The sequence below is a fragment of the Melopsittacus undulatus genome, chromosome 9 (genome assembly GCF_012275295.1).
Source record: "Melopsittacus undulatus isolate bMelUnd1 chromosome 9, bMelUnd1.mat.Z, whole genome shotgun sequence".
Lineage (NCBI taxonomy): Eukaryota > Metazoa > Chordata > Aves > Psittaciformes > Psittaculidae > Melopsittacus > Melopsittacus undulatus.
In genome coordinates this window covers 25213039-25227690 of record NC_047535.1, presented here as the reverse complement: position 1 = coordinate 25227690, position 14652 = coordinate 25213039, and the positions used below count along the sequence as shown (strand labels likewise).

General features: G+C 37.8%; 1 protein-coding gene across 4 annotated transcripts in view; it reads left to right on the top strand.

Moving 5' to 3' along the window:
• The window catches only part of ATG7 (autophagy related 7), a 100593-nt gene that overhangs the window by 13259 nt on the left and 72682 nt on the right, over positions 1 to 14652 (top strand). For 3 of the 4 annotated variants that reach the window (XR_004080605.2, XM_031049202.2, XM_031049203.2), the window contains exons 13-17: positions 4335 to 4529; positions 7525 to 7728; positions 7980 to 8095; positions 8833 to 8908; positions 11181 to 11261. Coding sequence is in view for 2 of the 4 variants with exons in the window: in XM_031049202.2 (XP_030905062.2) it covers positions 4335 to 4529; positions 7525 to 7728; positions 7980 to 8095; positions 8833 to 8908; positions 11181 to 11261 (672 nt within the window). In the remaining 2 variants the exon portion in view is untranslated. Of the gene's footprint in view, positions 1 to 4334; positions 4530 to 7524; positions 7752 to 7979; positions 8096 to 8832; positions 8909 to 11180; positions 11262 to 14652 lie in introns of those variants that run through there. The other variant, XR_004080606.2, reaches the window with a different exon arrangement.

Genomic DNA, 14652 nt, shown 5'->3' with positions numbered 1-14652 from the left:
TGTAAGTAAGAGTTATGAACAGTGGGATATAGATTGTTATTGTTGATGATGATCAGTGCTGTGAACAGCTTCACAGAATATAATTTCTAAACAATTTCAGGTTCATTTAGTTTGACCCAAGGATTGCTCTGTGCATTTGTTCTGTTTTCTTCTGTTGATCTTATGATTGTCATTATTATTAAAACAGTGTTAATACTAAGTAGTAATTCAATGAATATTTGAATATCAGTGATCCCTGGTACGTAAAAATACTAAACATTTCACTTTCAGAACTGTATACAAAGAAATCAGAAGAGGCTCTCCGAAAGTTCCTTTAATTGTATTTACCCTTACTGCACTGTAGAGTATCTGTCACTTGGAAATTATTAACTATAGAAATCCTAAATAGCAGTATAAGTACAGAAAAGAAAGCATCTGTGTGGTATGACCCAGAGCACTAACATGATGCTAACTAGGATTTATCACATGATTTTTTGCTTTTTGAGCCGGAGAAAATGAAAACAGGGCTATTAAGAAAGAGTAGTTTTAACTGAAAGAAATAAAAGCTGTTTGTGAAATCCTGAATGATAGTTTTGCATGTGTAAAGATCAGAAATTGGTGTCAGGAGTTTTCCTGTTAGAAATAACCAAGGCAAAAAAAGACCAGGCTGTGCTCTGGCATCTTGAGATTGGGATGAAGCTTAAAACGGTAGTTAGGTATAACCTGCAGAAGAGTTTCCAGTAGTACGGGGAACCAGTAACAATGGTTTAGTGAGTCTATATCAATTAGTGTTAGGGCATTTGATATACATAGGAAAAACCCCAATGTTAATAGCATATACAACATGCAACCCACACTGTACATAAGGAATTTTTCCTTTACCGTACACCTCAAATATTCTGCATCCCCCACTGCTTTCTTAGCAGTGTTATGCATTCTGTTATTTTCTTATGCTGTGCATGGGTCACATCTGATCAGCCTTCAGTGGTACTTAAACTTAGTTTCATAGCTTTGTGCACAAACGAGGAGAAAGCTATTGTGCAGACCCCATGTACTCTTATGATAGACTGTTTCTGAAGAATTTTCAGTGAAAGTTCTGCAGTAACTCATAGAGAATAGGTCTCATGTTTGACCATCAGTAAATATGCAGAGAAAGAACATCTTAGCATTAAAAACAATTAATGGGGCTTAACAGTAAAAACTGTGTCAAGCAGTTAATATCATGCTGACAGCATGCGAGAGGGGTGAGATTAAGGCAGCAGGCCAAGCACAGGAGCTGATAGTCTCTAATTAGTCTGGGTAAAGCCTTAGTGCTTTGTGACCATTTGGACAGTGAAGCTGCTGTAACTGGAAATTCTTATAACCCAGCTGACTTTGCTAGACTTCTCAAACTGCAGCTGTATCTGCACTGCAGACTGCACTACTGTTCCTTACCAAACCCCATACTCAGCAGTGGAAATGCCTTTGAATAAAATGATGAGTTGTACTGCATTTTGAACCTGCTTCTTACTATCTTACTAAAGAAGTAGCCAGAGCTGTCTCTTGCTGCTTGGAAACCCACACAGTCCTTTAAGACTCTGGGAATCCAAGCAGCAGTGCTGGTTCTGAAGGAGTTTCTGAGTATTTGGGTTTGTATTTCTGTGCAATTCACTGGCAGTCTAATTTCCTTACTCTGATTTCAGTATGAATAGTATTTTGCACACAAAATGCAGTTTTTCCTCATTGACTTTGCAATGCTGACTGCTCAGTGTGAATTCTTCTTTATTGTTTCTAATTTTACATCCTTTCTAGTTGGAAGAGCAACCACCTCATCATCGCAAACAAAACAAGGAGGAATGCTTTGGCAAGGAGCTTTGATTTGTTTCTTTCCACTTCTAAGAATATCATTAGCTATAGCTTAGAGTTTTACAATAAAAAAGAAGGGAGGACTTGGAGATAGCAGTATTCATGGATTCACAGCCTTTCACTGCAAGTAGGTAATGCACAGACTAATTTAGGTAGCTGCTGTGTAATTTAACTTTATTGTGTCACACAATCATTTCCTGAAGTATTCAGACAGGGAACTCCAGTGTATTCAGCATTTTATCATCTGTTGTTCTGTACCATATTGTGGGCACTTTTTGTAGCTGTTTCCAGTGGAACAATTTACTGATGGCATCTTCATTTTCTGTGCACCTACTGCCTATGGCAGAAATGTGACCAGGTTCGTATGTTAAAATCCATTGAGCACAGATACCTTCAAAGTGACGTGAGCCATGGTTTAACCAAAATGCAGAAAGTGAATAGAAATGTGAATAAAAATGAGAGAGATGGCAGCATCGTAAATTGCAATTTCTTGATGTCTGTGTGCTTTAAACAAGAGCACTGGAGTTTGGAGCACAGCTTTGGTCAGCTGTCAGTCAAGTGGTGAAAAGTTCATCATCTTTTATGAGTTTGCACATGTCAACATACAAGCCCTTTCTTAATAGAAACATGATTCTAATACTTTATAGGGTGATAACTAAGTATTTTGGTTTGGGTAATTTAAAATCATTTATTAGTATGAAGGTTCTGGTTGTAAAAGTGTACCTCAGCTGCTTTTGGTAGTGAGTGGTATTTTTTTTTCGTGAGACAGTTACTTGAATAAAATGGAAGCCATTAACATTACTAGATGTGTGTATTGCTACAGCTACAGACCCTGGATAGTTCTGAATTCTGGGAAGATGTTAGTATTTTACATACCTTGTTACCATATTTCTATGCAAACAGTGTTCAACTTACTTGTTTACTTATTTTGTGGAGCAAAAATCCCCAACAGTGTCAGTTATACTGATCTGATCAGTCAGCACTTGTTTGCAGTACAGGAGCTTGGTAAGTTTATCCGTAAATATACTTCTCAAATACAGCATGGATTAAGTTTTGTGTTTCTGCCACAGGTTTTTGGAGGAGATGATGACAATGAAGGTAAAACCTCCCCCAGCAATTACCCAGTGTCTGTGCTGCTGACACAGAGCTGTCCCCAGTGGAAAACAGTGGAGCTGCCTTGTTAACAGCATACTAGATCACTGTGGGCTTCACATTTTTCCCCTTGGAGGTGGGGGGAAGCAGGGGGAGGGGGGAAAGATGCATCCTTTGGTATGGTTAGTGCAGACCTTACCTAGATTTATTTCTCCAAGCTGCTCTGTTTCTCTTTATCATCAGGGATATTTATGATGTTCAGAATGTATACTTTACCCTTGTGGTTGTTGGGCTCACCTGGATTTAGGAGTTGTGCATGTAATTGGTCAATTCAAAAGCACATTCCACCAATCCTCCTTTCCTCTCTTCCCATGTAATGTAATGTATGGTTCACCTAGCTTTTAAATTTTGGCATTTAAATTCTTAGTTGCTCCCTGCACAGTGAGAATCAGGGAGACTTTGGCAAGGCAAGGCCTGTGCTTCTGTAACATGCATGAAAGATCCGTTATTCTCTTATAGCAGATGGCTGACAGATTGTGTTAACGTATTTCCAAGTGAGCGAGTTGATTGGTTTGTATGTGCATTGTGTATGTGCTTATTTGGCTCTTCAGCCATTTTCTGCTCAATATGCCTTGGCCAAATACAGTTAGAAGAAGCATATGTTTCTGCAACAGGAGCAAGTTCTTTCAGCATCTGCATAGTGCAAGCCTCCAGACATCCAAGCACTGGAGTAACAAGTCTCATAAGTGATTTTTTCCTAAATCAAATTCACATATGGTGGGTCAAATTACATGAAGATAATTCCAGACTATTGTTGTTCTCATAAAGAATTTGAAACAAAGAGAAGAATGTGTGATACTTTGCATCTGTCTTACAGTAATTGAATGAATATGCAGTATCAGAAATGTCAACAGGCTATAGCTTATATTGTGTATGAAGTGGCTGCATAGATTAGTCCAGGACAAAGGTTTTAGATAAGTTTAATAGCATGATCATAATAATACGTAAGATGCTTGCTTTTGTAATTGTAGTGGTGTTAGTAAGCTCTGGGATTAGGAGCAGTCAGCTATCTCCTTGGGATTTGCCAGACTTAATAAGCCTCTCTGAGAGCCTGGGCTTGTTAGTTCAGGCACCAAGCTCCCCAGACATGGTTAATCTGCTCTCATGGCCCAAGTTAGTGTGTTTGCATTGAGCTGCTTTGCTCTGGATAAATAGAGCTGAGAGTGACACTTCCTCAGAAACTTTAGCATTGTACTTTAATGCACAGCACTGATATGCAGGTGAAAAGAATAAATACACCATTCTGCCAAACAGCAGTTTAGTCTGTACTCCCCAGTTTTGTATGGAACATTATAATAATTCTGTTCAGTCACAAGGTTATGTTTTTAATGTGATGTTTTCTGTCTGTCTCCATCTAGATTTCAGAAGGCTACCACATGAGCATCCCTATGCCTGGCCACCCAGTGAATTTTTCTGAAGTAACAATGGCACAGGCTCGGAAGGATGTGGCTAAACTTGAAGAGCTTATTGATGCTCATGATGTTGTTTTCCTACTAATGGACACTAGAGAGAGTCGATGGCTTCCTGCTGTCATTGCAGCCAGCAAGAGGAAGGTATTGTACTATACCTTGCTAATATCCTTGTCAATGTGTTTTAACTTGTGCATATCAACTGGCTGTGTCTACCTAAAAGAACTTAATGGGGTATTAAAATATTTGGCCAATCTTTTGTGATTGTGCAGAATGTTTTTCTTGTTTTCTATAGCCTCAAAGACTCTGTAGATGACAAAAAGAGAGTGTTGGGAAGAGAAAATAGAAACTTTTGTATCGCAGAATGATACGAGTTGCAGGAGACCTCTGGAGGAGATCCGGTCCTATTCCCTGTTCAAAATAGGGCAAATTTACAGCATGTTGCCAGGGTCTTGTCTAGTCCGTGTCTTTTGAGCATCTCCAAGGGTACATGTTTCACAGTAATATTAAGAGAAATAATTTCATAATAAGAGAATCATACTAAGGAGGTCTAAAGATATTAATGGTTGACTGATAGGGGGTGTGAGTTGTAGAAACTTATCTGAAACCATGTTTTCAAGTTAGATCTCAGAGTGTAAAATGAGAAAGAGAATTCTGAACTTTAGAAGTATGCTAACACTTTCCTGGTTCAAAGTTAACTGTTGTTTTTTTTTCTCATTGCCTTACTGGAAAACACACTGTTGTGCTGAGCAAATGCATCAAAACTCTGGCCATGACTCTTACCCAGGTAGTGTTGAATGCTTCAGCTGTTCCTGTAGCCTGGAAGTTACATCCTCATGTTGCAAACAAAGAAAAATTGAGAGAGCTACAGTACATCAAGTTAAGATGGTGAATTCTTGTATTAAAAGAAGTGTGCAAAGCTTTATGGCTCATACTCTGTATATGAGATCAGTAAGACTGTAAGCATAAATGTTTCTGTAGTCAAAATGTTTAAAAGATCTTTTGTGGTCATTACATAGACCTGGTCATATGAACCAGATTGAGAAATAAAGCATAAGATAAACAAAACTTTTCCAGGAGAGTAACAAAAGCATATGGGAGATTTGGGGGCTTTTTCCCCTTGTTCTGCAGATCTTACTGAGGATTAGATATGAATAACAGAGCCTTGACTTCTGTGTGAATGCTGTTCTTGAAGACGGTGTGGCATCCAGACTTCTCCTGTGAAAAGAACATGGTGAATCACACTGGATTCTGGAAGCATCATCTTTCTTCGAATGAATGCTGTGTTGACAATATTCTTATGCTGAAGTATCCAACTAAATGATCCTGAACACTTAATTCCCTTGCTACCAGGATCTAGATTTTAGTAAAACATCTCAAGTCATCCTGATATTTCTTAATTGGAGTTGTGCAGTTTCATGTTTGCTCAGTTAAAATAGCACAAAATCAGAAAATGCAAGTATTAAGCTTTTAACATGTTGTTTTAACCACAGTGCACATCCTGTGTTTTGGGACATAAATGTAATGGTGTCTGTAGCAATTTATTAAGTTTTGAACTTAACACAAGAGTAAAACACAACCTACACATGACAGCTGGTCAGTGTTGTTACCAGATCTTTGCATTTCCTGACTTCTCTGATATTTCAGCTATGACAACTGTTGTTTCCTAATAGTTGTTAGTTGGTTGTGGTTTCTTTTGCTTGTGTTTATTTCCAAAACAGTTGTACAGTAGAAAGGGGAGAGAGTGCAGGTTTGTGGTATTTGCAAACTAGTTTTATCATACATTCCCAGTATGTTCCCCTTTCTCGTGAAGTTTATGTACAGATGAGTTTAATTAGATTTCCTCTTACAGTCCTTTCCAACCCAAACTGTTCTATGATTCTACGGTTCTACTTAGGACAGAGGAAAGAATAAGCTACAAGGTTGAAAATGAATATGCAGAAATTATTTGAGATGCCAAGAATGATGATGAAACTCACAAGCTTACTTGTCAACATGGCTAATTTTTGACAGCTTCCCTCAGATTCCCCCTTTTCAAGAATTCCTGGCTGTAAGAATGAAAAATTACAACCTTGCTGGGCTAAAATTTCCATTCAAAGTATCTGCATATGAAGCAGTATCATGCCTTCCTTCATGTTTTACTGGTGGCCATCACTAATATGTAATTGATTTTGTGTTTTCCTGTATTTAAAGCCTTGCCTGTATACTTAGTTTAAGATTAAATCTTAGTTTAAATCTGTTAGTTTAAGTACTGGTTCATGATATCATGGTCATAAACTTCAGATTACTCTAAGCATTTGTCACAAACTGCAGAGAAAGGGAAAAAATGACAGTCTAATTGTTCATTGCAGCTGCTTCTGCTTCCCATGTGACTAAACAGATGCATGTGAAGACCATAAGTAATCATTAATCGCTTTCCTCACTGAGCAGAGGTTTTCTGGGGTAGCAGACTTGGATTTAATTGCTTTGTCACACAGGAGTGTTTAATCAGTTATAGTTTAGATTATGGTGAACTGAAAAGACTACATATAGAGTTTCAAATGACATGAGAACTTGTTATTGATAGCCACTGTTGTACTTTAATGCCACCTGGAATATCTGAGCACTTAGAGGATCATGTAAGTGATGATACAGAATATGCAGCACCTTGAAAATAAATTCTGAGCTGGAATGAGAAGAGGTTTTTCCAATAATATTAATTGTTATATGAATATTTGACCAAATTTGAACATATGGATGTTAGCAGCTTCAGTAATTTCCCTGAGACACTGTGTGTGAGTTGATCTGAACCCCGCTTCAGATGTAAACTGCATAGGTCTGTATAACAATTGGAGGAAGTTGTTGGTTTGTATCATGTTTCCCTGACAGGCACAGAAAAAGGTAGCGGTTTGTGGAATTGTGAAATAGACTTTTGTTGTGTTTTTGATTCTTCTAAATGCTTGATGGATGGAATTTTGCACCTCTTGGCCAATCTGTTGGTCATGGCTATGGTGGTGGCTAGGCAGCTAAGAGGTTGTTCACCCATCTACAGCATGTGGGTTTTTTTTTGACATTTACAGTAAATAAAACCTTGAGGCCTTTTTTCCCTTCCTGTTTTAGCTCACTTAAAATCTGTTGTTCTCTTTCTTTTTGTTCACAGTTGGTCATCAATGCAGCATTGGGATTTGACACATTTGTTGTTATGAGACATGGACTAAAGAAACCAAAACAGTCGGAATCTGGTGTTGCATGTTTCAACAACACTGCTGGTTCTTCGGATCTTTTGGGGTCATCACTCTTTTCAAATATCCCTGGCTATAAACTGGGTTGCTACTTCTGCAATGATGTTGTGGCACCAGGGGATGTGAGTAGAACCCTATGCAAATGGTGATTATATATCTCTCTTGTTGTAACTTGTTGGGTTTTTCTTTTTATCACTTTTAAATGGTGTTTCATGAAATGCTTTGGTGTATGTTGATGTACACAGGATTAAGAAATAGCTCATCTTTTATTTGGAAGATCAAAGGCACATAACTGAAGGTGTTTTGTGTAGCAGGGTGGCTGGTTACTTTTGAGTTACTTTTTTCTTTCCTTTAGAGCTGTCTGTCTTTGTAGTCCACCAGGGATCGAACACTGGACCAGCAGTGCACAGTCAGTCGGCCTGGGTTAGCCATGGTAGCTGGAGCGCTTGCAGTGGAGTTAATGGTCTCTGTTTTGCAGCATCCAGAAGGGTGAGTCATTTCTGATTGGTGTTCAAAAGGTGTTCTCTGAGAAATAATGTCTATTTAATAAAATTCTTTTGGGAGAAGGAGGAAGTACATATTGAGTAGAACAATTCTGTAAGGTGTAATGTTAGCCTGTAAGTTAATGTAATGAATAGGTCATTGTATCTGCTGTATTAGTGTAACTTAAAAGTGTTTGGGAGGACTGATTCATCAAATTTTAAGTTCTTATCTTAGAAACCTGCAGTTTTCTCTCTTTTTAAGTTTAAAAGTAGGAAAGTTCTGCAACTGTTTCAAAAGAAGAAAGTATTCCTGTAGGTGGATCTTGGCCTTCCTTTGCTCAAGACAGTGTTTGAGTGTAATGAGGAGCTATCCAAACTCCGCATATCACTCTGAAGGTCTTCAAGATAATCCTAATATTGTGAAATCTTATTTAAAATTAAGTGGATGTGATGCAGAAATTACTCTGAAACTCTGCAACCTGAAATTTAGGCTTGTTTTCTGTCTTTAAAATCTGTGAAAGAAAAGGTGAGTTAGAAATTGGATATGAGTATGTTACAAGTGTCTGAGGACATCTGAAAGGGGGTTTTATATTCCTGTGCTGAATCTTAGTTACTATGAAACAAACTTTCCAGATAGGTTCCCTTCCAGATTCTAAACTGTAAGCTGTAAAAAATGTCTTGGAGCTTACTGGAAATTCTGACTATGTTGTCTTGTTCTAATTTTCCTGCTTGGATTTTTGGCAGGGGTTATGCTGTGGCCAGCAGCAGTGACGATAGAATGAATGAGCCACCTACTTCTCTTGGACTTGTTCCTCATCAGGTAAATAATTTGAGAGTAAATCCTTTCATTTAAAAGCTGGGAACTGATACATAGCAAACATCACAGATTTTTCCTCCTTACCAGAAACGTGCTGCATGCTGCTTTCATTCCCCGAAGGACTGACTTTCCATATTCATTGGAAAATATAGATACAAAAATGAAATAAATCAATCACACAAGGTAGTTGTGCTCCTGTTGTTGTCTCTCTTACCTGTGGGCGCAGAATTCCTGCTACCTACTTAGCAGGAATTAGTTTGGAGCAAGCAGCATGTGAATAAGGCAACCTCATGCTTGTCTGTTCCCCCTCAGAGCTGACAATATATACATCTCCAGGTTATTTTTGCTCACTTTTTAAATCTCCTCTGACTGAAAAAACCCAAAAATGGACTCCAGCCAGCTCACAAGAATTACAGTTGTCCAAAATATTCACTATTTCTGTTGCTACAACCACAGCCTTTATTCTTCTACTCAAGCCAAACTCTAGTTATAAATATGGTAAGGATACAGTTTTTCAAATTGCTGGATAGACTTGGGTTTATTTGTTACACTGGTGCAGGCCTTCAAAAAACTGCCTGCTGATCTTATCCCTATGATCCTTTTTCCTGTGATACTACCATTTGAAGTATTCTGTGCCTCTTTCTTTGTGTTGCTGAGTGACTCTGCTTGGATGGTGCCATTGTATAAATAAGTCATTTATTGGTTTCTCTGTGATATTTTTATATTCCATTGGTTTTGTTGTGTTGGGGTTGTTTTTATTTTTGCACCAAGAATTAAATACCTATTCAGAAAAAGTGAAAGCTACCAATATGTTTTCTTTGCAACATCCAGCTAATCACAGGCTCTACATAAAATTAGTCTAATTGTGTTCATAATGTTAGGTAGTAACTAATATTTACACAAGGCTCACCTGATGCAGTGGGGTCCCCCTGGGTTTTCTGTCTCTCCAGTAATTCTGGAGTGTCTCCAGTTCTTTCTTAGGTGTGTGTCTCCCATACCCTGCAAGTTTTTCTCCTTGTTACTGTGGGCAGGATTGGTTGGGAATATCCAGTTCTTGAGATACCCTCAGTGTGAGGCTTTTGTCCTTGTTGGCACTCGCAGTTTTCTCACCTGGAAGATTCTTGACTCTTCCCATCTTTGGCACTCATTGATAACTTTAACAATGACTGACAGGTTACTTAGTTATAATAGAGTGAACTCCCTTATCCTGTAGGTTTATCTGGTTTTTATTACTTATCTCTTTATTATTAGTTAAAATGCTAATGCTGTTGTGAGCCAAGCCCACCCTTTGAAAACTGCTGCAGCATATCTGAGGGAGATTTTTTTTGACCTTTCATATCTCAATAAGAAGAAAAAGCCAGCTCTAAATCTTGTTCATTTGCTTTATTTCAATATGGTGACTGTGCTCCAGACCTATGGAAAACAGATCTGTAATTTGAACTTTCTCTTAAAAAGTGATAGTGAAGAAGTTGCTCCCCCCCACCCCAAAACTAGAAATGTTACATCAGATAGGAATATTTTTAATTAAAAAAAAAAAATCCCAGTAACTTTAGAGTTTTCTGTTTCTACTGGAAAAATAATGATCTCATCATCAGGACATACATGTACTCTGAGAATGTTAACTGTCCAGTCAGTCCTGTCTGGTTTGTTTTATACCTCCATAATATTCTACCTGCATTACTGTTCTGGTTTGGGCTATGCTTTACAATATGATCCATATCAAATATGTATTTTAATCAGAAAACTTTTCATTGAAGAATGACTCCTGTCAAGCCTTGACTCTGTTTTAACGTATACGTTTAGTGACTATTATCAATATCTTCTCTTCTAGATATTCTAATACAAATATGAATAAAAATAGACATTTTTCTTTCTCAAATACCATGGCATCTAACCCATTTATAAAAGGGTTAAATGTCACAGTTTTGCTGGTTTCTCCTAGGAATCACCCCTGTGTTTAACTTTACATCACGGCTTTTGATTTTGATTGAACTTTGCAATCGGAAAGGTCAAACTCCAGGTGGTGCTGTGCCTCTATTAATGTTTAAATAACATTACATTTAGATAGTTGGGCCATTTGTATCCAGAAAAACAGCAATATATGTTGAGTGTAACTTGACTGCAGGTGTTATTTGGAGTCACTATCAGAACAGCATTAACCCAGATATAGATGTCCCTGTTGAAAGACGTCTGTTTGTTGAAAGTATGTCTCCAATTCATGTCAAATTTTGTTTTTTATGGTGGTAAAAAAATTGTAATTTGTTTCATCTTCCAGATCCGTGGTTTTTTATCAAGGTTTGATAATGTTCTTCCAGTCAGCCTGGCCTTTGATAAGTGCACAGCCTGTTCTACAAAAGTAAGTCTAAGTTTGCACTTTATTTTTTTTATTATTACTGAATGATGTTGCTCTAGGTCAGTCATAGGGTGTTGAGGAGTGCTTTGTATTTGACATTTTCTCTCCCTTAAGGCTTGGAATATGTGTTCTCACTTCAGCTGAAGTTCTTTTGCCCTCATACCTTTCTCTTTTAGCTGTCTTCTGAATTTCTTTGGCATCACCTATATATGCTATATGCTATATCCACATAATAATCAGTCAGCTGAAGAAGCCAAGCAGAGCTTAGAACCAACACATTTGTGAGAAGTGTATCACATAAATACAGTCAGTATCTTGTAGCTTTGTAGGAAGGAACAAAATTAGTATCATTTCAAGTTGGTTAAGAAATGGTGTCTGTTATCCAGTGTATAAATATATCCTTTTTAGTACCATTACAAATACGCGAAGTTACATAAATTTCTGGTTTATGAGACAAAAGAAGCACATAAAGAGCACTTCAGAAAAATAAATTACTTCCATAACATTTTTTTATTGAAAAGCCTGTTTCATTTTGACACTAGTGTTGACAGTCCTGAGTCACCTAATAGCTTTACAGCTGTTGCCTGGATCTGAGCTGTCCTGCCAGAACACTGGGGACTTGGACTTGGAGACCCATAGCCCACTAATGGATCTGTGTGAGGCCTCTTCAGTCTTGTATTGTTTTCCTGTACTATGGCTTTGAAAAGACTTTTCTGGCAAATTTTCTCTGTAGTGGGAGTTCAAGAAGTTTTGACTGGGATCACTCAGTGTGAAGATGCAAAGGGTTTGACTCATGATTTGGACTGCTTGGGAGTGCCATTAGTTTAGTTCATTTTGATGTACCTTGAGAGTTACTGCAAGATGTTCTTTCAGTTCCTTTCACTGCACTTGTCCTTTCAAAGAGCTACAAAAAGCTCTCGAGGCACTAGAATTTGTTCTTTAGAGGACTTGCACCACTTCTTTTTCTGCAGAATTGCTTTAATTTCTCTGTGCCATCTGGGTACATTTGACAAGTTTTGAAGGACTATTAACGTCCATTTTCTCCTCCAAAGTTGAAGCACTAGGCTTAAAATTGCTGTTATTTTTAGAAACATGTATTTACCCTCTTGAACAGCTGAAAGCTCAGCAGTAGCTAAAACTTTCTGATGATGGAGCCTGAGAAGTTAAACTGCTAGAATAAGATTTTTTTATCATCTCTAGTTAGAATGTACTGATATATAAAATCAGTAAAACCATACGTCTATGTAAACAAATTCAATGCAGGTATCAGTTCTTTGTGAGCAAATCATTTCCTCTTGGAGGTCATTTTCCAGAGAGCCCTGTTTTACATAAACAGACTTGATGATTTAATAAAAACTGCCTTGGATTTTAGCAGCTGTGCTATTCCCAGAGAGATCACTTTTCATGTGGTTTTGGTATTCAATTACTTCTGTGCTGAAAAGGTTGCTTCATCAGCACACGTATTTCCTTACAGTAGAAACACGGCCTCTGTTTACTTTGCTAACTTTGTATTTATTAGCATAAGACTTTGTCACCCTGTATTATCTGCAAATCTGATGCTGATACTTTGAAATGACAAATCCAATTACAGTTTAACTGTAGTCTTTATGTTGGTTGTTTTGTTGCTGCTGTTGGTTTTATTTTGAATGCATTGATTTAACATAATTTCATCCTGATCTATGTCAGATTTACTGTAGATCTAAACTTTTAGCATAGAAGTGGCTTTTCTGACATGATTGAATTTGCTGGTACCTTATCTGTTTTCCTCTTTCTTATGTCAGCATTCTCCTTCTTGTCACTGTAACTCTTAAAATAATGAATTAGGAATTTAAGAAGAATCCTGTATATCCTTACGCCATCCAGTACAGCTGGATGACTTGAGGGAAGCCGCTAATGATCTGCATGCTTAGAGAATAGATTCCATTTCATTTTGACTCACAGTCATGACTTCATTTCTCTGTTTTTGAAGCTGAAGAGCCCAGATGTCCAAGCAGGCAGCTATTCCTTACACAGAATTGTCTTAAACAGGCTGCATGCCAGAGAAGCTTCCTGCAGGCAATTGTTCAGGAATTTTGGGATGGTCGCAGCAGTAGGAAACCAGTCTATTTTTGGTCTGGGCCTGATTTTCGTTGTATGATTTCCCCCTCTGTCTTATTCTGGTTCTGCACAAGCACGTGCTAGAATGGAAAGTATCCCTTTTTAGAGCAAACAGCACTGCACTGCACTGCCCTGGCAGTTGAGTAGTGGGTCTTAGGAGCAGTGTAAGCTCTTCTGATGGGAGAGTCCAAGTTCTATAGTATAGATCTTTATTTGTAGTAACTGTTTTCCTTACAGAATCTGCCAGTTAAGCTGTCTGATTGGTTCTGATCCTCTGCTACCTGATCCTTGCAGGCAACTTGTTAATGCCCTAAAACATGAATATTAAAGTATGTATCTATCTTAATGCAAAACTGCTAGTGTTTAGATTTTAGTGAGAGTAATGAAAATTTTCCTATTACTGTTCCCCATTCTCTTTGTGTGTCATGGAATGAACCAGGAAAGCTCGTAGGTTTGGAGTTTAATGTCAGAAGATTACTGCTGCTTAGCCACTTGGATATGCAGCTGCCCATTCTGTTTCTACGTATTGCTCGCAGACTGTTTCTTCCAGAGGCCAGCTTGAATGTCCATGTGCTAGAAGATAGCTTATTTGCCTCAAAGAGATTTCTCTCCTTCCCCTACTAAATTTGTTCTGACATGTAATTATCTCCACTATCAAAACAATAAAGCAGGAGACACTACGATCAGGAATGGCATTCTAGGCACTATGTTACAGTTTCTGTTTTCAGTCAGGATATTTCCCTACCCTTGCAGATGTTTTCCCTTTTTAACATCCCAGGAATATGTTAAACACTTTTGCTGTGACATTTACTACGTGCCTGTGTTGCGTAAATTATTCATAATTATTTCAGTTTGGAAATCTATAATCATGTAGACATAACAGTGCTTTTATTGTTCTCATCTGGTAACTGCTTTGCATGCATTTTTGCTTTAAATGGTTCTAATTGGTTATGATAGTAATCTGCACTGTTCAGTAACTTCTTTCAGTTGGGATAACTTTTATTCCAGCAAAACCCTTCGTATTTGCCCTACCTGCATTGAGAAAGGACTTTCATAGTTGCATTCTCCCAGTAACAGCATATTACACGATCTATCAAGGAAATTCTTTTATCTTTTTACATTATACACTTCTCAATTCAAGCATGTGTTGATATTAGAGAGGTGTGAATCATGGGGGTGAGAGGAAAGCCTTAGTCTTTCCTGTACTGAACCAAGTGAACTCTTGCACAGCTTGCAGAAATGATGGAGGAAATGGGGTAAATGTTTGTCCTTCAGGAATGAATGCTGCAAAAATGTA